Source organism: Lagopus leucura, unplaced genomic scaffold (genome assembly GCF_019238085.1).
Source record: "Lagopus leucura isolate 7727_CA_CO unplaced genomic scaffold, USGS_WTPT01 Super-Scaffold_100008, whole genome shotgun sequence".
Taxonomy (NCBI): Eukaryota; Metazoa; Chordata; class Aves; order Galliformes; family Phasianidae; genus Lagopus; species Lagopus leucura.
Window position 1 is genome coordinate 11,408,189 of NW_024962265.1, and position 21,831 is coordinate 11,430,019.

At 39.3% G+C, this 21,831-nt stretch overlaps 1 protein-coding gene across 1 annotated transcript in view; it reads right to left on the reverse strand.

Moving 5' to 3' along the window:
• Positions 1-3,897: 3,897 nt before the first annotated feature.
• PTPN12 (protein tyrosine phosphatase non-receptor type 12) overlaps positions 3,898-21,831 on the reverse strand; it is a 69,430-nt gene continuing 51,496 nt past the window's right edge. The window contains exons 12-18 of the mRNA XM_042872565.1: positions 21,514-21,599; positions 11,496-12,460; positions 9,714-9,791; positions 8,301-8,389; positions 7,300-7,330; positions 5,874-5,990; positions 3,898-5,220 (exon numbers count right to left, since the gene is read on the reverse strand). Of these exons, the coding sequence (XP_042728499.1) occupies positions 5,159-5,220; positions 5,874-5,990; positions 7,300-7,330; positions 8,301-8,389; positions 9,714-9,791; positions 11,496-12,460; positions 21,514-21,599 (1,428 nt within the window). The 3' untranslated portion in view covers positions 3,898-5,158. The remainder of the gene's footprint in view (positions 5,221-5,873; positions 5,991-7,299; positions 7,331-8,300; positions 8,390-9,713; positions 9,792-11,495; positions 12,461-21,513; positions 21,600-21,831) is intronic.

The window sequence follows — 21,831 nt, forward strand, 5'->3', positions numbered from 1 at the left end:
AGTAAGTACTTCACAGGGTGCACGACGTTGCAGTGGTCTGTGGAGGAGAGAGCCAAGATATACAGCTGCACAACAGATCAAGACTTGTTCCCAGCTAAGCCTGCAGAGACACCAGCCCTCCAGGAGTTCCCTTCGCTGGATGGGAGCACCAGGCCAACGAGGCTTTCTTCACTCATGGTCTGCATCAAGAGAGCTCTGAGCTTTGCCACACAGCCTTCAGGACAAGGGAAGTTCAGCGTTTGGTACAGAGCTGGAGGGTGATGGGGGGACAGCCCAGCATTGCCTCAGGGCAAGCGGGGAATTCTAGATTTACTGACAGCCCAACACTCAAATGCATATTTTGATCAAGTGCTTGCGTTGAAAAGGTCAGAAAAAAGTCCCGCCAATAGAGCCTGGCATCTGGTGGCTGCTGCTGCTGCTTGTTTCTATCTCCGTGCAGGCCTCGTGCTGCCTAGCAGGCCCAGAACACGCTGAGGGTTCAGGAGGGCACTGCACTGGCTTGCCCAAGCTGCACTGTGCCCTAATTTCACACGCTCCTTGCACTTAGCTCAGCTTTCAGCCCACGCAGCAAAACCCTCCCTGGAGTGATTTCCATCCTCAGGTGGTGTCTGGAGAGCAGCGATGCCACGTGAAAGGCCCTTTGCCTGCAACATCCCATCACAACACACCTGTGGCAGCAGCATGGAATCCCATGCGGCTTTAAAGGCTTTTAGACTGAATTACAACACTGCTAAAAAAGCAGGACCCTGGCAGTGCTCAGTATGTGACTTTCAGAAGAGCCATGCTGCCCTGCAAACCCTGTGACAGAGGGAAGTGAATTCTATATGGCTCAGTAGAAAGCTTCAACTCACACTTTATCTACTTAGACCACTATAAAATGGTTTGCATTCCTAGAAGTTCTCAGATAGTAAATCCCCTTGCTTTTGAGCTTGCATACACCAGCATCATCCACGTTACTCTTCATTCCGGGCAGATAACTGGGTTAATGCCATTCTCCTGTTTCACAGGCATCAGGAGAGCTAATGGCTGCAATGAACACATCCACACATTGCTAGCATGATGTCACTGAAGTTTACAATAAACATTTGAGAGGCCCACTGCTTCTACACACATACCTTAATGGACACAGCCCCACCAGAGCTTCAGAGACACTGCAGTGCCCATGGGGGCGTGTGTATGTAATACTTGAGCTTTTTGCCTCTCAAAACATTTAGTATTTCTTTTCTTTTTCACCTCCATGCCTTTTTCTTCACTTGGTCTCCTGAAATTTCATTTTGCATTATGGTCAGCCCGGCTGCCTTCCGGGACTCTTTGGTACCAGTTTTTAAATCACTGTGGTTTCAGATGCCTCCTCACTCCCCTGAACGCCTTATTCCTTTTCCTGAATTCTCACCCAGAGCAGAGTGCACAGGGCCACAGCCAGGCACCTTCTGGACATCTTCAAGGAGGAGATCCGTAGCCTCTGTACGGCTGTGCCAGTGCTCAGCCCTCTGCACAGCACAGCAGTGCTGCCTGGGGTTCAGAGGGTACCTCCTGTATTTCAATTTATGCCCACTGCCTTGTGTCCCAGCACTGGGCACCACTGACAAGAGCCCAGCTCCAGCCCCTTTGTACCCTCCCTTCAGGTACTTAGGAACACAGATGAGGTACTGCTGAGCCTCCTCTTCCCCAGGCTGTGCAGGCGTGGATCCCTCAGCCCCTCAGAGGTGCTCCAGTCCCTGTCATCACCTTAGTGGCCCTTCACTGGACCACCACCTGACGAAAATGACTGACATTAAGATACCCCATTCTAACTGCAGACTGTAAATATCCTCCTCTGCTGCAAAACCCCTGACTTTTACACATCGAGCATCCCTCCCATATCCCCACTTGCTCTCACCTGATCTTTCTGGCCCCACTGCATCACAGAGTTGTTGGTAAGGGCAGCCCCCAACTGTAGCTCAAACAAAAAGTATTTTCCTGGATGTGCACAATGTCACACAGCAGCTGAGAGCACACAGTCCCCAAACTGAAGTTAGATCAGCCCACGGTCATGTCCTACCCAATGTGTTTAAACCAAAGAGAACTGCCCTCGGAAAGTGATGCAGCTTTCTGCCCACTGGGAACTACCACCTAGAGCACGGTTTGACACTTGTACAGCAGAACACTGCTCCAAGGCAGTACAACTAAGGACTAAAAGCAGCCATCATGACAGCACAGAGTTTGGGAACCTGCTTGTGGTATTGCCCTTCATCTACATCCATCCTTATAAAAGCCCACTTGCCAAGAAAACCAAGCCCTGCTGGCAATACACAGAAGCCCAGAGGTGATCCTTTCAGACTTCTCCTTGCTTTCACAGGTGTGAGTGAGAAACTTCTTTAAGGAAAATGACATGCAAATGCAGCCAGCTTTCTTAACAGACAGCGAGAAATGAAACTGGGCTGAGCAGTGCGTGGCCCTTTGTCACACTGAGCCAACTGCACACCTGATTCATGCTGCACTTTGAAGGCTGAGGCTGAAGAGCCTTGGGAAGCAGTGGAGAAACAACCAACACTGGAGCTACCCTCTGGGAAAGAACGTATCAGGCTGATTTCAATACACAGGGTCTAATTATTTGGCCTAGTTCAGATCCAGTGATAATTTTTGTGAACTTTTTCTAAGTTTTTGACATGCGTTTTTTTGTGTTAGACTGAGCTACAGTTTGAAGTTACACTGTGCTCATCTCTTACCACCCACAGACACAGCGACGTGGGCAGCTTTGGCCTTGCACTTAAAGCTGTCAGTTTTCCTGAAATGAAATAAGGAAAATATTAAATTCAGACGAACGTAAGCACGCGACCATGAGCTGTAAAACAGATCTGCCAAAGACTGCAAAAATCAGTACCAAAAAAAAAAAAAAAAAAAAAAAAATCAGTGCAGGATGGTTTCAGTCTCATATTTGCTACAGCAAGGCTGAGGATCTGCTATGACAAACTCAGCCTGGAATACCATAAAACTCATGCAAATTTAAGGGGAAAAATATGAGCCTAGAAGTTCTGCACAGTACACATGATTTCTGACAGCCATGAGCAAGAGTCAAATGTGAAAAGTGGACTATCCACAATCTGTGTAATTTTATACATTCCTGGTACAGAGAAATAGAAATGACCCTGAAAGTATACACCTAACAGACATTTGGAAGTCTTCTTATGGAGCAGCTGCTTCAAGAAGTCTGTGCTTTGGACTGCCCAGAGGTAACAACAGCCCACCGCAGAACTGCGGGACGTCTGTGAGAGGGAGGCAAAGCTCATCTTCTCTGCAAGGAGTGTAACTGGACCACCTTCATTCTGCAGGCTGCAGGACAGTCCAGCTGTGCCAGCTGCTACAAAGCAGGCAGCCATTGATACAGGTCAGCCCAAATGGCATCTGTGAGTGAGTTTTTGTTAATGAGTAATTGCAAAATCATACCTAGGGGGAGCTAAGGTGAAGTACTTCAAGCACATTCAGTTCTTTGAAAGCACTCCCCAGGCAGGCAGGCACGCTGTGGTTTGTACCAAACACACTGGGATTTCTCCACAGTCCAAAACAGTTGTTGCAAGTTATGTATCTTTTGCAAATTGTTTGCAGGGCTGCCACCTGGGCATTAGGTCTCCTTTAGCAGAGAGGCCCTAAAGGTACAAATACACAATTTGACACATTTCCACAGCTAAAATTCAGACTAATAGACAGTTCCTCTACCTAAAATAAGCTTTTTTTACCCTGAACATGTCAGGCACTACTGCTAGCCACAGCTTTAAGTCATTAACAGAGATGAAGACCTGAGGATCACTATTTGTATTCATGTACAAAAGCTATAAACTAAGCCAGGCTGCCACCCTCCCACCTGTTTTAGACTGCTTCTGAATACACTTGTTTTCCTAAGAGTAAAAACACCCATACTGCAATTTTTACTTTCTTTAATTTAAAGATTCTATTACAGAAAAGTTTAAGTAAGGAATCCTTATAAGGATTAACTCTCGATGTAACATACTGCCAAGATACAGTGTAGCTGCAAGGGCTCTACTTGAACCTTCATATAAGTTGTTTTCTTACATACAGAGTTTCCCAACAACAAAAATGGTACTTACCATTGAGAGAGAAGACAGTGGTATTTAACAGTCCTTTCACCAGTGTTCTGGTTTTCCCCAAATTAGAAACATGCCACATTCAAATTGTAAAACTATTCTACAGAAAGTTGACAGGGATGAATTTTCTACAAATTGCAACTGATGAAACATCAAAATGAAAACTAAGGAGTGTTGAAGATGTAGAACGGTTTCTCTTTTACTGGCAGGTCAAATATACTAGAAACATACAAATATTTTCAATCATCTAATTCCAGATGAACTCAAAACACTGAAGTAACATACACAGGCTAAGAGAATTCAATATTGTTCCAAGGCACTTACTGAATCTCTGTGACTAGATGAAAACCAGAACAAATCAGGTCTGACAATTAAACAGTATATAATATAAAAATAACCTTTTGCTTACAATTTACAAAATGTATTACAATCTTTATCTCTGCTAACCTGCAATTCTGGCTGTGTGTGTCCAGCAATTCTGTAAAAAAAAAAAAAAACATAAAAAAACAAAAAACCCCAGAAACTATTTTCTAAAACTTCAGGGCAAATAATTTACAAATAAGGTACACAAAAATTTAGATCATGCAGAGATTTCTTACATCTTCTGTTAATATTTTATGATTGCAACTTTATCAAATTATATACTTGCCCTGTACATATACAAAATAATGCATACACGGTAATCAAACGTTAGCAAAAAGTAGTCCATAAACACAATCTGTCCGAAGTATTACTATATTAACATATGTCTACAAGCAGCGTGTAACAGGGTTAAAAGACATTAAGGCAATAATACTTGAAGTTACAAAATAAATCATATGTAATACTTTCTCCTAAGTGTAATAAGGCAGGTAGATGGCCCCAGCAAAAAGTTAAGTTGTAATACTGGAATCCACTGTTGTGAACAATGTTTAAGGTTTTGCGTGGGATGTACTGTAAAGGTGTACCATCTGGTAGTTAGATCTACACTGCTCTGTGTTAGTTGCCCCCCAGAAGAGTGGAATACTATTTTTCTAGTTCAGTGGCACTTGAGTTTTCCAGTATAATTTATTGATAGTATGTCCATAAGTCTTGGATCATGTCCATTCTGAAGGTGGCTCTCTCGGTCCTCTGGGCTTTCCGCAGCGGTTACCAAAACCTAAAGAAACACACATGTTTAATACTGCTGTGCACTTGGACAACACCACCTCACCAATGTTGGCAGCAGTCAGAAGGACCACTGTAAGATGTGCTCCAGCTCCTACATAACAGCTATATTCTCAGGGCTAAAAAGGCTGCTTTCTGGTATCAAAAACTCTAAAGGTACTAAAGCCATAGAAAATGCAACTATATACAAATTGCCCATGTCTGTGTGTCGCTATTTAACCCTCTTTTGGAAGGTACGTATCAGTACATACAGTATTCCAGCCTTTGTTATTATTTACTGATACTTTTCCTCCTGAGTACCAAAGCAGTTTTTCCAAATGTTATTTCTGAAAGCTTCCAATGTTCTACAGAGGTTATATCATAGAATCATAGAATTGCTCAGGTTAGAAAAGACCTTAAAGATCATCAAGTCCAACTACAACCTAACCCTCATTAAAACAACTTTAGAAGTGATTAATGCCCAAGAACACCCATGTTTCTCATTCTGGGTAAAAGTGACACTGATGAGACAGGACCAGCTTACTTGGTCAGGTTTTGCCCACTGGTAAATCGGAGGAAGGTAGCAGCAGCTATCCAAACCAGTACTGTTAATGAAATCTCCTGTTTCAAATATCAAGCAGTTAGCTTTGAATGAACTGCAATTACCAATATCTGTTATTTCTGCGGGAAGATCTGAAATTTGACCTCTCGGATCACTGGAACCAGAAAAAGCAATCTGAGGTAAAACATCCGTTGGTGTTTTGTTGCTTATTTCAGGACGACCTGGAAAACAAAGACACTCCTTGAATGCAGTGCTCATTCAGGCAGAACTTGGTGCTATTTTTAACTACAGCTCAGTTTGGAACATTAAGTGCATCAAATACTGTTTACAAAAAAAGATTGAACAGCACATTTTTCTTAAAAACACTTCAAAATCGTTCACATGCAGATGCTCAGCAATTCCAGAGACACTTCCCTGCTTACCAAATACAAAATGTCCTTTTAAGGAAGTTTGAAAGGATGTCTAAAACCCGCAGAGGTCACAATGTACCATTTAGTACATCAATACAAACTCATCTGTCCACGTCATTTCTAAATGGAAGGTGCTTAAGGACACATTAAGTAACTATGTATTCCATTATTTATATAATCACCTACTAGCAAATCTGTAATATTTTGGAACACTATTTCACTGTTTAAAATTAGCTCTACCAAGCACTTAACACAAGCCCAAATAGACTGCAACAGCCCATTCCAGCATGCACAGAAGGTGCGTGGCAGATCAACCAAGATCGCAGCTGAAGCCGTTTGTTTGATCAGGTTGCTGCACTACTGAACAGCCAATGGACTGCTCTGCTTACTGAAACCTTTTCAGAAGCTCAAAACTGCAATGCTTTGCTAATTATGCAATGCATACAGAAACACCTGCTTCTCTGTAATTTAGTAACATGAAATAAATTTACAAGCTTCCACAATTACTACTGCAGTAACACAGGAAGGTTTTAGTTTAGCTGAATAAAGATATTTTTATTTTAACAAAGATGAAAATTCAGTTATTTTGGTCTTAATTATTTTAGTGTACCAAAAGCATATTAATTTTTCAATGTGACTTACAGCGTTTCCTGAGAAAGCAGGTAGTAGTTTAAGGAACAGACAGCCTTTTCAGAAATGCCAATGTTTTGAAAATATACCTAAAATACTTGGTGAGCCAAGTCAAGGCCTAAACATTTTTGGGGGTAGGAAATATGTTTTTTGAAGTGAGAGATTCATTTGTGGCAGGCCTACCATCATTTCTAGAGACGTGCTGAGGAAACAGAAGCAGTGCGGGCTGGAAATGGCTTTTGAAGCAATCACATTTCTTTTCCAAAGTTAGAGTGTGAAATATTTGCATCTCCAGAAAAAAAAAAATGTTACTTTCTGATCTTCTAATAAAAATACACCCAATGCACTCTATCAGTTCAAGTGCTAGAATTACTTGAACTGTTTCCTCTTACAGGGTTGCTAGACAAATTGCTAAGTGGAAGAAGCATTCTTTCTCATATTGGAAAAACAAAAAACAATGATAACCGCCACAACCTTTTCCATCACTTACCAGGTATTACAGGTGAAGTTGTTTTCAAACCCTGTGGATGAGAAATATTTACAATAGTTTTACTAAATGCTTTTCATTAGTTTGAAGACAAAAGAAGTTAAAGATAAAAATATCCTCAAAGAATGTGTAACATCTGTGAGAATACCTGCTTGTTCCTGCACTAAAGACTCGCTATAACACAAACAAAATGTTACAGTAGCTAATTAACACTTTACTATCAGGACTGCACTTAAAATTTCAAAAAATTTGAAGGGATCACATCACAGACTGTTTGCAAACTTGAATGGTTTCTCTCTCAAACTAAAGTTCCTGGAAATTCACACCCGCCTTTTTGGCAATCTTTTAAATAGTGTGCAAAGGCAGCAGTAAATCATCATTGGGGGAGGCGTAGAAAAAGGCAGAAATGCAAAGAGAATTTGTGTAAATTTGAGAATTTTTACCAAGAGTTTACACTGACTGACTTTGAGCAATTAGCAGATTGATGTGAATACTGAAATTCAATGGTTAGAGAAGGGATGGCTTAAAAATCAATATAGATACAATAAAACCTTCAGGCAGTGAAGCGGATTGTCCACATTTTATGAGCTCTCTGTCTTTGGAAGTTTTCAAGACTCAACTGGATAAAGCCCTGCTCTGACACACACTGCGCAGGTAATCCAATTAGAAACAGCAATTCCCTTCCAGCTCAAATTGTGCTATGATTGATTAAGGGCAGGGGCAAGCCCTGTAAAAGCAGTTTATTTACATTCTAGAAGGTGCAGTTTAAGGGATATTAATGATGACATTGCTGGACTTTAAAAACAGTTTTTTTGGAAGCTTGCTCTTCACACATCAATTCAGCAGCTACAGCAGGGCAACAATCAGCTGGCTTGCAGATGCTCAACAGCCCTAGTTTTTTTTTTTTGTATGTATTTTGCCTTTTCATTAGCTCCAAATGAGCTTTTTTCAGTAGCTCCAAATGAAACTAAAAATGAATAATTAGTACAGTTTCCTTTGCTTACCGTATAGATTGTTTGTTCAGGGAGATGCTGATCACGCAGTATGCTCCACTCAGACTGTGCAATCATAGCTGACTTCGGTAAGGGTGTGCCTAGGAAGAATTACATGAAAATCTTCATACTTGAATCCTCTGCATGACGGGGCATTAGAACACAGCATTAGCAACATGATATAAAGCAACTTATTCTAATCAAAAGCTTGTACAACCTGAAACTCTCTTCATGAAGGGTTTTCAAGTTTCAGGAAGGCTTGACAGCAGAAGTCAAACACAGTTGTGCATTTTCTATTCACACTTTGTATCTTTAGGGGTTCCTACCCAATACAAGAATTTTTCAGTAGTGTTTTTAAAATTGAACTTAACAATAATAGATCTGAAAAAGGCACAGTTAGCAGAAAAAAGCCCCCACAAGAAAGGACAGCCTTACCAGCTTTTGCTGAAATAATGAAAAAACACAATCAAAACTGAAGTACTTTTAGTGGCTTCAGGCCTGAAGAGATAAGTATTGCTTGTGTTCTTACAGAAGTCCTAAAATTATGTATTTTCCTACCACAGCATATCGAACAAAAGGATCCCTGTGACTCAGCTTTACTTACTGTACGCTGTTACACGCTTACTGCACTAATATGTTTAGGCTGAAAATACCTGCATTCCCTTCTTCAGACATGTTTCTGGAAGTTCTGCACAGTGATAACAGACCAAAACCCGAGTAAAAAACTACTCCACCCCAGGAGTATTTTTGTGTTTTATGTTTTTCCTCTTGCTTGTTTGTAAGATACCAAACATCATTCTGTTTTGTGACTTAATTTTCATTTATCTTTTGAATTCTCTACAGCTGCTAGTTCGATGAGTGAAAAGCAAAGATATCAGCAAGTTTGTAAGTATCACTTTTCTCTTGCAGCTTCAGGCAAATAGCAAACTGTATTTAGCATAACAGGACTTGTTCACCACAAGCACTGCATTATGGTATGTCATTATCTTTTGATCTTTCCTCTTCACTTTCTGCTGCTAATCTGATTCTGGGCAAAGGAAGTCCTGTGTTTTCCTGTTCCCTACCTGCAGTAGCAATGCCACATAAAATATCAAAGGAATTCCCCAAATGGAAAAATTACTTTATTTCCATACAGTTCAGACTGAAAACCAGCTCCACTAGAACCAACGCTGACATCTCCAGCATAATGAAGTACCACACCATAGCACTCTTGGTCTGAAGTTGAGAAGTAATTTGACTGCGTTCAAGTGCTTGTGGAAGTTATCAAGCAAGCTCAAAATAATCAACTAAATTTGCTACATTTCATTCCATTTTACAATTTGCTCTAACACCTCAAAACTAACCAAAAAGCAGCAGCATCCAAATACAACACTGAAAGGAATTCCACACTTTCTCCACAACTGTCACAGAGCATAAAAAACTCACTTGGTTCACTCGCTAATACAAATGATTCCGGTGTTCTTTCTGGGAGTGGGGGAGAAGAGTCTTCACTATTATCAGCATCTAAATGAAATTTAGTTAAGACATTTAGTTCAGTTAAAGAACACATTTCTGAAGTCAATCTTTTGATATGAGAGATGATCCTAAGCTAAAATGAGAAGTGCTCAATAATAGTTCCATGTAACACAAACAAACCGGACTGACCCTGAAAAACAAGTAACGAACTGTAAAAATTGAATAAAATAAAATTATGCCATTCTTGTGAATTCAGCAACATGCCAGCACCAAGGCTGTACTGTTATTTCAGAATAACTGCCACGTGCAGTTACACAGAAAAAGATGCTGTGTGATGTTTCTCCCATTCTTTATCCTACTTCTGACTTCTTATTTTACATTTGCGTGTTGTGTTCTTAGAGCATCTACATGAAGAGATATGTATGGAAGTAACAGTGTTCAAACAGTGATAAATAGTGACTGCCTTGGGCAATAAGGAAAAAAAGTCAGTACTGCCACAATAACTTGGTTTTGGAGGACCTGCCTGCTATTTGAGAAGGACTGCTTACTTAAATGTTAAAGAAACTATGACAAAGTTCTCTGCCTTTGCTCTACAGAACACTTTTAATGTGCCCCAGGGTTAAGAACTGCAGGTATGTTTATATGCTTGTATTGTTTTGTGTGCATAAATAACAATTACAGAGTCTATAGTGTTTTTAAAGTTGGAAATAATTCAGCTTTCTGAATATGTGAGCTTTGAAGCAGCTGGCCGCACTATGCATCATCAACTGAACTCATTCTTGCCAGAGAAAAAGGCACAAGGTGTACACAGTCCTGAAGCAAGGGCATCACTTAAGGACTGCCTAGTGCAAAAGTCTGATCTACACAGAGAAGCACAGTCACCTTCCAGCTGCACTGCCTCACCACTTCCTTTCTTGGACTTTGCACTGTTAGATTCTGAGGCCTAATTTTCTTCCCAGTTCTGTCCTCCATGTGATTTAAGTGCGCCAGCCTGACTGAAAACCAAAGTTGGACATTTTAGGACCCTTTTACCTTTAATGAAGCATGCTGGCACTCTGCAGAACTGTTCTTGCCTCATTTTGTGCAAACTTCCCTTGCTCAAATAATTTCCAAAAAGCAGTAAGATTTTCAAAGCATAGCTGAGTTCATTGGTTAAAATAATTATTGAAGCAGAATTTGGATTAATTTCACATGAACAGGATTGTTACTTTGTGTCTTTCTGGCCACAGACAGAAGAGGAGGAAAGTAGGGCTAAATATTTACAGTGCTATGAAAACACAACAGTCTAATCTGGAGCAACTTCCAAGACTGCTACAGTGAAAGAAAATGCACCTACATTTTTAAGATCAGCACTTCCACCAATAAGCATGAATTTCTACAGGAATTTCACATACAGCATACTTCAGCTACCCAAAGCTGGCACTGTTATAGATACTTCCACTAAAACCAAAGCAGCAAAAAATCAGAAAGTAAAATTCTAACACGAGGGAAAAATGTGGCAACCAGTAACACAGAAACCAGCAATTAACTATGCAATAATGCTTTTGAAGCAGATTAGTGAGGTCTGTAGTTCCTATAATCTAACAGACACAGCTCTCATGAAGAACTGAGGAAGAGTTACATCCTTTGCAAAGCTGCCACACGACGCCATTTAAATTCCCATTTGAAAATCTGCACTGTAAAGAAACGAGCCCCGTTCTACAGATGTAACCAGGATAAAGACTAGCACTTCCAAAACACAGCAACACATACCTTTGCCATCTTCAGAACACATTACAGCAGCTAAGTCTTGCCTAGCAATTGACATTGGCAATATTTTTCTGGCAGAAATGTTTTCGGTAGTAGTGGCAGCAGAAACAGTGGCACTTGCGGTTGAAATATTAGATGCACTTCTGCTCATGGCTCCATCAAAGTTCATTTCATCTGTGTCAGAATCATCTGAATGAAGGGGATTAGTAAAACAGAGGGGCGCTCGAAGAGAAACAGCAGTATGATCACCTTTACCACTGGAAGGAAGTTCAACCGTGGTGTTCGATACTAGAGAGAGAGCATTAACCCCGTGACATAAGCCATCTGAAGACACGTCTTCAGACACTGATGTACGCAGTGCATTCTCAGGCCCATGCAGCGACCACCTGGCGTGTCCCTTTTCTGTTAGAGGCAGGCGATCTGGTCTTGGTGGAGCATCAGACACCTGCTGGCCCTGCAGACTTTCTGGTGAAGGTATTAAGGCTGTGTTAGACTGTGGCACGCTGCATTCCATACATGAGTTTTTAGAAGCATCCACAAATGAATCCCCTGAAACCTGCTCCTGTGACTTCAAGTTCTTATCAATTACAGAGGATGATGCGGGCTTAGCTTTAATTGCATGTCCCCTGTTCAACAGGGAGTTCCCATCAAAGCTTCGTGGGCCCTCCTGAAGAGGTACTTTCCTGATTTCAAAGCTCAAGTTGCGCTCCAGCCTTTTCTCCATACGTTCACTGGGTTCACTCTTTCCTGAAAGTTCTGTGGTTTTATTATAATTCTCATTGAGGTCTGTTGAATGCTCTGATGAGACCATGTGCAAAACTGGCTTTGGATGGTATCTGTCATTGTCCTGCCACACCGTAGTAACTGTCGGATAGGCTGATGGAGGAGATGGTGTTAAGATAGGTGGTACCGGCTGAGGCTCCGGAGGCTGCAATATTTCTTCTTTAGCATCTCCTTCTACAAGGCAACTGCAAGAAACAATGATGTAAGTTTCCTGTATTTTGGTAACATTTTAGATAACCATCTATCTGACTGCCATAGTAATGCTTTGATACCAATACTGAACTCCAAGAAGCACTTTCACTGCACACAAATGACGTTCATAAAATATGACTCATGGAACAGGCAAGAATTATGTCAACACACACTAAAAGTTTTTCAGTATAACAGGGTATAAATTCAGGCCAAAGCTAATCCTCACTGATGCTTTAAAGATTGCTCACATCCTTTCCCAGAAGCATGCTTTCAGAGATGTGTCTGCCAGGCCCTCTTGCGGCAGCATTCCACTACTCTTGGCTTTCTTCTTATTTAAGAAGTAGCTCAACAGAATTCAGCATAGGGAATATAATTTTCAATAAAGCTAGGAAAAAAAATCTTTAAAAGACCTTATATGAGCTAGAATACAGCTTGTCTAATACCAAACATCTTTATTTTACTTCATACGTCCAGAAGGATTTCACTATGTTTGTGTATTTAATTGTTTCATAGATGCAAGGCTAACAGCGCAGATCAAATTTAACTGACATGAGGGAAGCAGTATAAAAACATTCACAGTAGAGCACCATTCAAATTATAGTGCATATTATCAAGATTATTGGCAATTACTGCAGCTCATTTTCAGCTTTTTCAAAGGAGGAGCTCTACAGGCATACAGTCAATTGACTTTCACATTATATAAAGAATATTTACTATCAAATATTTTGCACAACTAAGATCCTGTCTACAAATAGGAATCATTTTCATTTCAGAGCCTTTAAAAATATTTCCTTCCATCACGTAAGCAAAGCAACTGAGAGAAAAGAACAGAAAAACAATTAAGTACTTTAAAGAAACAACGGCTTCGATCCAGTAGATATAATCAAAACAAGATGAACTAAGGTTTGCAAAGGACTTCAATTTGGCCATATGCTGAGACTGAGGAACTGGCCTGATGCTGGCAAAGTCATTCATCTTCATGAGAAAGTATTTCACTTGTGCAGAGACACAAGCCAGCACAATGTCCAGGACAGTGATCAGTAGAAGACAGATGCTCCCAGCCAGCTAGACAGGTTGTTCCCAGAGTCTTTACTGACTGGTTCAGGTGGTCCCAGTATCAGGGTAACCTTGAGTAAAGCAACAACCAACTAAACCCCATACATCTTAAGTTTTTTGGGATAACTATAAATCACCCAAACCCAGCTCTGCAGCAGGAGGCCTAGAACCTTCTCTTGCAGACAAGGTAATCACAGAACTTTCTTTTCTCTTGAAAGGTTACTGCTAGACCTTAGGTTTCCTTTTGTATTCCAATACCTTGTAGAACTGAACCTATTCAAAGAAACCCATCACAGTACTTCCGTAAAATATACTTCTATTAACAAAGCTAAAGACAAAAAGCAGAGGCCTTCAAAAAGGCAAAAGCTCCTACTAGCTTGCTAGATGACAGACCTGTCTGTCTGACTGCATTTGCAGTTGTGGAAAACTTGAAAGAATGTAACACACCTAATAGACCTGGAAATGTGCCAGTAACAAATCTCATGCTGTAAGGACCAGCAGATTACATTGCCCAGACCTTGTGCATTGAGGCTACTGACACGAAACTGCCATCCTCTCAGTAGCAGTCAATCATACAGTGCTAACCCACTGATGAAGGATGAGACTCGACAGATTTTGCAGAAAAGAAAAATTTCATGATGTGCCATCAATTAACAAAGAAACCAAGCCTCTGGAGTTTGTAAGTGAAGGCTGGTATCCAAATACAGGCTGCCACTCAATTGCCAGGAAACATACAGCTCTACCATTAGATCTCTTCCTCCTACGTATCTTCTGTAAAGGGAGCTCTGACTGAAGTCTGGAGTCCAACATAGGTAAGTTTCAGCAACTGCAGGGAAGTTCAGAAAACTCAACTGGCTCAACTCAGTCACGTAACACAATCAGAAACAAGATGCATCTTTTTGAAGTTCTTTTTAAGCAGACAGTAACTTGTACAGAGACAGTCAGTACTGCCAAAACATGGACCAGACCAAGGAAAAGGGCTGTTATTAACAATTACATTTGCCTTGTCGATCACGGCATTCAGGTTTCCTAGACAAGTCTCCACTTCCCTTCTGTTGCAATCAGAAAACTGAAAAAGCTTTTTTTTTTTCCCCCCTCACTTGAGAGAAAGCAGGCGAGTGCCAGCTCCATGGGCCAAAGGATGTTTACCTCCTGAGCAAGGTTATGAAGAAAGTATTCATTACAAAGGTAGGTAAAAGGCTTATATAGAAATCACAAGGCTCCAAGTTACATTCATTATCCTTTCAGCGCATTACCCAGTAATTTATGCTGAGGTTTCTTCTCACACTGCTCACATACATCAGTCTATCTTTGTCTGCCAGCAAAACAAGAAGCAAGAATGATTCAGAAATCCTAATTGCATTTTCCAGGTTACTGGAAAGCACAGAGGACAATCAGAAAACCTCAACAGCTATAAAACTGAACTGCCCAAGGACATGCCTCTTCTGTCTATCACTTAAAAAGCATCAAACACACTGTTTACAGTGCACTTGCTTGTAAGAGTTATAGTGAATAGGGCTAGAGACCAAAGCATTGCACAGTGATTCCTGACAGTCTATACAGACAGATATCAGGCAAGCTTTCATCACGTGCCTACATGTCACAGATAAAAATCAAAGCAATACTATTAATTCCCCAACTTGCAAGTAAGGTCTAAAAAGAATTAAAGCAGAGCAAATTGCTGAGACTAGGAGCAGCTATGTAAAAAACAACAGACTGCTACCCCACTTGGATATTCTGCAGTTCTGAAAGTTTACCTGATCCAGGGCAGACGATAGCTTGAATTTAATCCTTGTGATTTTCTTAGCATTTTCTAAGGATATAGCAGTATGAAATGGATAACCAAAACCCTCATACAAGGGATTCCAAACTGAAGAGAGAATTGTTTGGATTTTCATTTATTGGTATCTCCACCCACTGAAACGCTGCAAGCTCTCCAGCTTCCAAACTCTCTCTCCAAAATTACTATCTTTGTATTTGGAAATCCCCAAACCCAACTCCTGCAGCCATCCCAGTTACTTTCTTCCATTCTCTGCTGGATGATACAGGGTTGGGCCTCAAATAGCTTCTCCTTTTCATGCGACCATATATTACTATCTCACTTTACATTAAGATAGAAGCAACACAAAGCACATAAAAGCAGCTTCACTAAAGATCATTTGGGAACTCTTTTGCTGTTTTACTGTTCTTGAAAAATGAACAGGTTAGGGAGTAAGTTATTTGTCTGAGTTAGTAAAGATAAGTTGAACAAAAAAAGTCTTTCTCCAATTTAATACACACTAAGACAACAGGAAATTTCCCTTCAGTTTTCCCCCTCCTATGCCAGAAGGGAGAGTTCACACACACAAATGGTTACACGCTCCCCTTTTACCAACTATGATTCTTTTAAATAACCACCACTAAATCCTCCTGCTGAACAAGGTTTGCCCTCACTGACCTCATTTTCCTGACCCACTGTTATATTGCAATCAGTGAGACTAAATCCTTATCTGGTACAGATATACCATTAATCATTACAATTAACTAACAAATTAGTATTAAATCAGATATGACAAGACCACAAGCTCATAATACCACTCACTGATTACTGTTTAATGAAATCTCTTCTCCATTTGATTCTCTTGTATCAAACTGCCCTGTTGAGGTTATGAATAGAGCAGATGACAGAGCAGTACTATCCAAGTCAGCAACTCAAAATTCACACCCGTTTAGACATCCCTCACACACTGCTTAACAGAGTTGTTTAAGTTACTTATTACATTTAACTATTTCTCTCACAAATGAGAACACAGAGTAATCAAACGGGAAATGATCCATTAAAAAAATCACTCCTTATCATATTAACATTGAAGAATATTCATTCTCTGAAAATTAGGTGACCAGTGTTTGGGAGTTTTTTTTCTTAAGGGAAATAGATGTCACCCGGGACTTCCTGGCTTTCTCTGAGCATGCAAGCTTTTTTCCACTTTACTAACGTCGTAGGGTTATTATTACACACATACTGCATTAGAAATAATGCTTTTGTTTCTTTATGGAAAGCAGAAATATTGGGATAAGTACACCTTTAAAAGCTCTTCACTAAGCAGAAGCTATTTCTGAAAGTCTTGCCAGACAATGTTGGGCATTATGGTCTGATGCATAATGCTTTCTTCAGGCATTTCCTTCAACAGCTGTGCTCTACAGACACTTCTCCCCCAAAAGGCAGAAAATTATCTCAACTGCTAACATTATTCCAAAAACAGGAAACACAAGGCAGTATAATAAAAATAGCTTGATTGAAAGTTCCAGGAAAGCTCATGTAAGTGGATATTGAGACAGAAGAGATTCAATGAACTGAAGAATGACAGACCGTTTGAAAATACCTTTCCTGTATTAGATACAAGTTAACCCTGCATTGCTTTTACATAGTGCTAAGGCAAGAATTTCTCCAGTTCACTTGTCAAATCAGCACACTAAAAAATAGAAAACCTCCTCATAACTCAACCTTGACAATGTCTCTTTGTATGCAACTGTTACTGACTGCCTGGTAATTCTGCTACCTCTGCACTTCCACAGAAGTAACAATCTGGGATTTTCCTTCAGTAATCAAGACTGCTTTTCCACCTGTTTCTACTGCCACAATCTGAACAGCAAGTACAGCATCTTATTGCCAAGTCCTGCTTTCCAAATACTTCAAACGCAGTGACTGACCCCTCAGCTGCCAGGTAAGCCATGAACCTGGTGCCATCTCCAAGCTGCCACCCAGCCAAAGGATTGAGTCGTGGGAAGCTGCATGTGACAACTGTGAGGATGTTTCTAGACAGTCACTCAAAGGTTTATTTAAGAAACAGAACTTGAACAGCAGTGATAAAAGCTTATGAGCATAGGACTATTCAGCTATTTGCTGAAGTAACTGACAGCACAGAATGGGGGTAGGAGGAATGGTTGAATACACTGCCTGTTTCAAGAAGTTTGGCACTTGCCTCCAAAATATTAAAAAAAAACCATTTTAAAGCAAGAAGTTAAAAGAACATGAGAAATTTGAGGCATGTATCTATTCCTTCTGGAAGTCACAAGAGTCTATCACTGGTTAAAAAAAAAAAAGAAGTCTGTAGCAAGACAGAAAAAGACTTATTACAGGAAAAATACTTCCCGATAGTAGATTTTGTTTAAAATTGCAGTGGCTAATACAAGATTCAACATCTTTTCAACTTGATTACATACATGTCATTATAACATATAATCTTGGGAGGAGAGCTATTTTTCTATTTTTTTGAACATTTTAGAGGCCCTTCTAGCCCTAATGAAAAAGGGCCATGTTATCAGAAGCAGGGCAATGTGGGTTCAGATTTAAATAAAAGTTGGCCAGTGGTCAAAAGAAAAAAAACACTTCAAGCAATCCATGGCTATTCTGTGAAGCATCATGTAGGGTTTTATTGTCAGATAGGAGAGTGATGTCAAGGTCAAGGAACGTGGCTCTGATCAACTAAAAATAGATACCAAGCTCTACATCCTCCCTCATAAATGAAACAGGAAAATTAAACTTTGCATAAGCAGGCAGAAGTCAGAGAACTTAAGCATTAAATCACTGCTATCCATATGGGAGAACAGCTGCAGTTCGGTGAGGTTATCATTAACTGTACTACAGATAATGTATAGAGGATGCATGAGAAATAAATAAGGAAGTCACCTACTGGAGATTTTAGGGGAGTAAAATTTAGTCATTAGACAGAATTGCAAGCACAACTGAAAGATAAGTCAAACAGCTATAATATTTTAGTATTTTTTCTCCTTCAGAGCATGTATGTCTTCAGTGCACTGCAGCACTACAGAGTTGTTACCTTTCATGTGTTTATGCCTCAGTTTCTCAACTTCTTTCAAATTGTGTCATCTTCTGTGTACATTCAAGAGTTTTACACAGACAACCTGATTAAAATTAACCTTTTTTTTTTCCTCTCAAATATTTTAAAATGAACTACTGAACACACAAATAGATCAGAGACTGTTTGCTAAACACATCGTCTCTACAAATTCTGATGTACCAATTATCTCCTGTGGACTTAAAGCAAAAGCTCCAACTGAAATATATGTCTTAAATATATATGCAGTTTGATTACCTATGGTCGTAAATGTAAGACAAAATTTAGTCATGCACTCTTCCCACCTTCAACTGAAAATAGACAAGTCTCACAAAGAGGGAAAGAATGCTTTTCAAGCAATATTTAACACAGACTTAAGCTTCAAGGTGATTTTCACAAGTAATTGCAAATTACAGAGCCAAGCAGTCTCTAAAATAAGGTGCTGATGTATGTTGTCAAAGCATGAGTTGTTCCTGTTTACCTCAGTAATAACTGAGGAGTAATAGTTCTTTTTTGTTTGTTTGTTTAAATGTTAACATTGAATGCAAATTCAGTGAACAGAACCAGCTATATTCACAAATCTTGTAGCAAATGAATTACTAAAAAAGTAATGTAAATTAAAGCATTACAAAGTGATAAAACGAAAGGTCAGAAGGCAATACAATTCTAGAACCTGTGTAAAAAATACAGGAAGATACTACATGCAGGGGTAATAAAAGACAGGCAAGAAAAACACCTTCCTGGGAAAAATTCTACAATTTATAGTGGTTAGTCATTGGAAAGTGCTACAGAAAAGATGCCACGACCTCATTCAATCATTAAGCTGAAGTGTGTCAAAGCAAAGAGGAGTCAGAATCATCACCGTATCATGAAATGTAGTCCTGAGATCCAAGCTGGATGGAAACGCGTGTTTAACAGTTACATATTTCTTGCTAAGATTAAATTCAGGTCTTCCACTGCTGTCCTTACCATGGAAAAAAGTATTTACCTATTCCAAAACATTTATAATAATAAAACCCTCCAGACCACAGACAGTATCATACTACAGATTTGTAAAATTATCTCCCACATCAAGAAAATAGATGCAAGTATTTTGTGTACACACAGCCATTGGAAAACAAAGTGTTTCCTCAGAAGCTTCTTCCATGAAGGATGCAGTTAATGGTTTTTAAAAAAAAAAAATTATCTCCATTTTAAAAGGACAGCAGCTTTGCTAAACACTTCCATCTATTCACCTACAAGAAACAAACCTTCCTGCCATTGTTGGCAGATAGGAAAGTATTAGTATGGAAGAAAGCCCAAAAAAGATCAGGTTTTATAACAGAGATGAAAATATACTAACTTAACTGTGCAGTAAAGAACAACGATCTGCAGATAAGAGAGCAGACGCATGCCTAGCTATGAATTATATACATGATTATTACATGACTACAGAAAAATGGCAAGTAGTGATCTAAAATTATTTCAGGAAACATTAACCAGTAAGGGAATTACCTATTGGATAGAAATCATATCTTCTATAAATAGTCTCTGAGTTAAGATCTCACCATTAACACAGATTATAAGGCTTCACTGTTATAATCTTTATCTACATAATTAGATACATTACCTTTGATCTAAACAAGGTTAAATGGTGTTATCTACATAGCACAAACTGTTGTGTTTGTAGAAAGCTACAACTCTTTTTCATCTCTCTCTTTCAATGTCATCTTCTCTACCTTCTGCTTCAAGTAACTACTAATGAGATAAGTTAACCATAATGACTACTAACATTCTTATTTAATCACTAATGATTATTACCAAATACTATTTCCAATGTTACATTATTGCAAATATCATTCTCAGACAACAAAAGAAGCTGAGTGACAAATTCACCTGTGGTAGTTTGCATATATCTTCAGTAAGTAGACATTAGAACCCCATACAGTATTCCAGATCTGGTCTAAACTATTAATTGGTTTTAGAGTACAATACTTACATGCCTGTTTTAAACTACATTTATTTCTTGAACAAGATGATGTTGCAATACTGACATGCACACTGCTACCCATTTTGAGTTGCCAATTTTCAAATAGTTCCTTATGTCCAATTATATTTTACTAAGACACATTTGTAATTTTTCCTCCATTACCAAACCTAACCTGCTTTAGAATTTAAAATTTGTTTTATTATATAATCACTGATCTAATCTTGTCAGCCCCTCAAAAATAGACTCATCTTCTGGCATTACTTGGACCCTGCCAAATACAGGGCTGGAAAGAAAAAATTCCTGCTACTGACCTGACTTTGCACTACACCAGTTAGATCATAGTCTTAAAAACTGACTGCTTTCCTTATATGAGCATTCTTGCATAGAATTTAGTAAGTGGATGGTTATTGTGTCATACAAAACATCTTGAAACTCCAGTGCTTAGCAAGAACTGAAGCAACTCCTGTCCATCTAACTACAGATAACTGAGAACAGGCAAGATCACCTGCCAAAGGCCCCCACATCCTTTCAGATACTAGCCTGGTACACAAGAGCTTCTCAGCTCATGCTCAGGTTGGGTACCATTTTAGGTAAAGGTAAAGGCAAATGGACAGACAACATTAACTCTTTCAAAGTCTACGTACTTCAAAAACTGGAGTGGATTTTATGTTTCTTCTGTTTGAATGGAAGGTCCAGTGAGATCAATTTCCCACTTACAAAGTGAAACTATTTGGTTGGTGTGCCCTAGTCATTAACAGTCCCCGTCTGTGAGGTAATGTTTTATTCAATAAACAAATAATCTTTCCGTTATGCTTTCACCTCCAAAAATGAGGGTTCTAACACCTCTTTAGCTTATTTTGCTGTTTTAATCTTTTGCAGTACTGTGCTTTATTGCTGCTATAATCAAGTGGATCAAGTAGATCCATCTAATCTTATGTGCTTGTCTACTTGAATTTCATTATTGCAAGACTGATAAATTCAAACACAGACTTTACAAAGATATCAAAGGTTTCTGTTTACAGAGCTTACTACAAGACTTCTATTTTCATTATATATATATATATATGTTTATAAATAGAAAAAAAACAAAGTCTTTGTAGTATCAGTAGTTTGATTCTACTTCTTAATATACAAAGCAACTTAATCTGAGAGCTTAGAATACTATATTATGATAATAAAGTACCTGCGGGTCCGTGGAGGCTTTGGTGGTGGAGAATCCTGTTTCTGAGCATCTGAAGAACTCACAGCGTTCTCTGTATTGTTTTCATCCTGATAAAAAGAAAACGTTTTCAATCATAGCTGTAAAGCTGATAAGCAAAATAACTGAGTTCTGAAGATCCATCACACAAGGCAATACTTAATTTACAAGTTGGTAAGGTTTAATGCATTGTCATAAAACATCTCAAATAATCTCCCATTTGTCTACAATAAAGTTCAGCTTACTTGATAAAGCACATGAGGAAAACCATAAGTACATAAGATATATATTAGATACGCATGC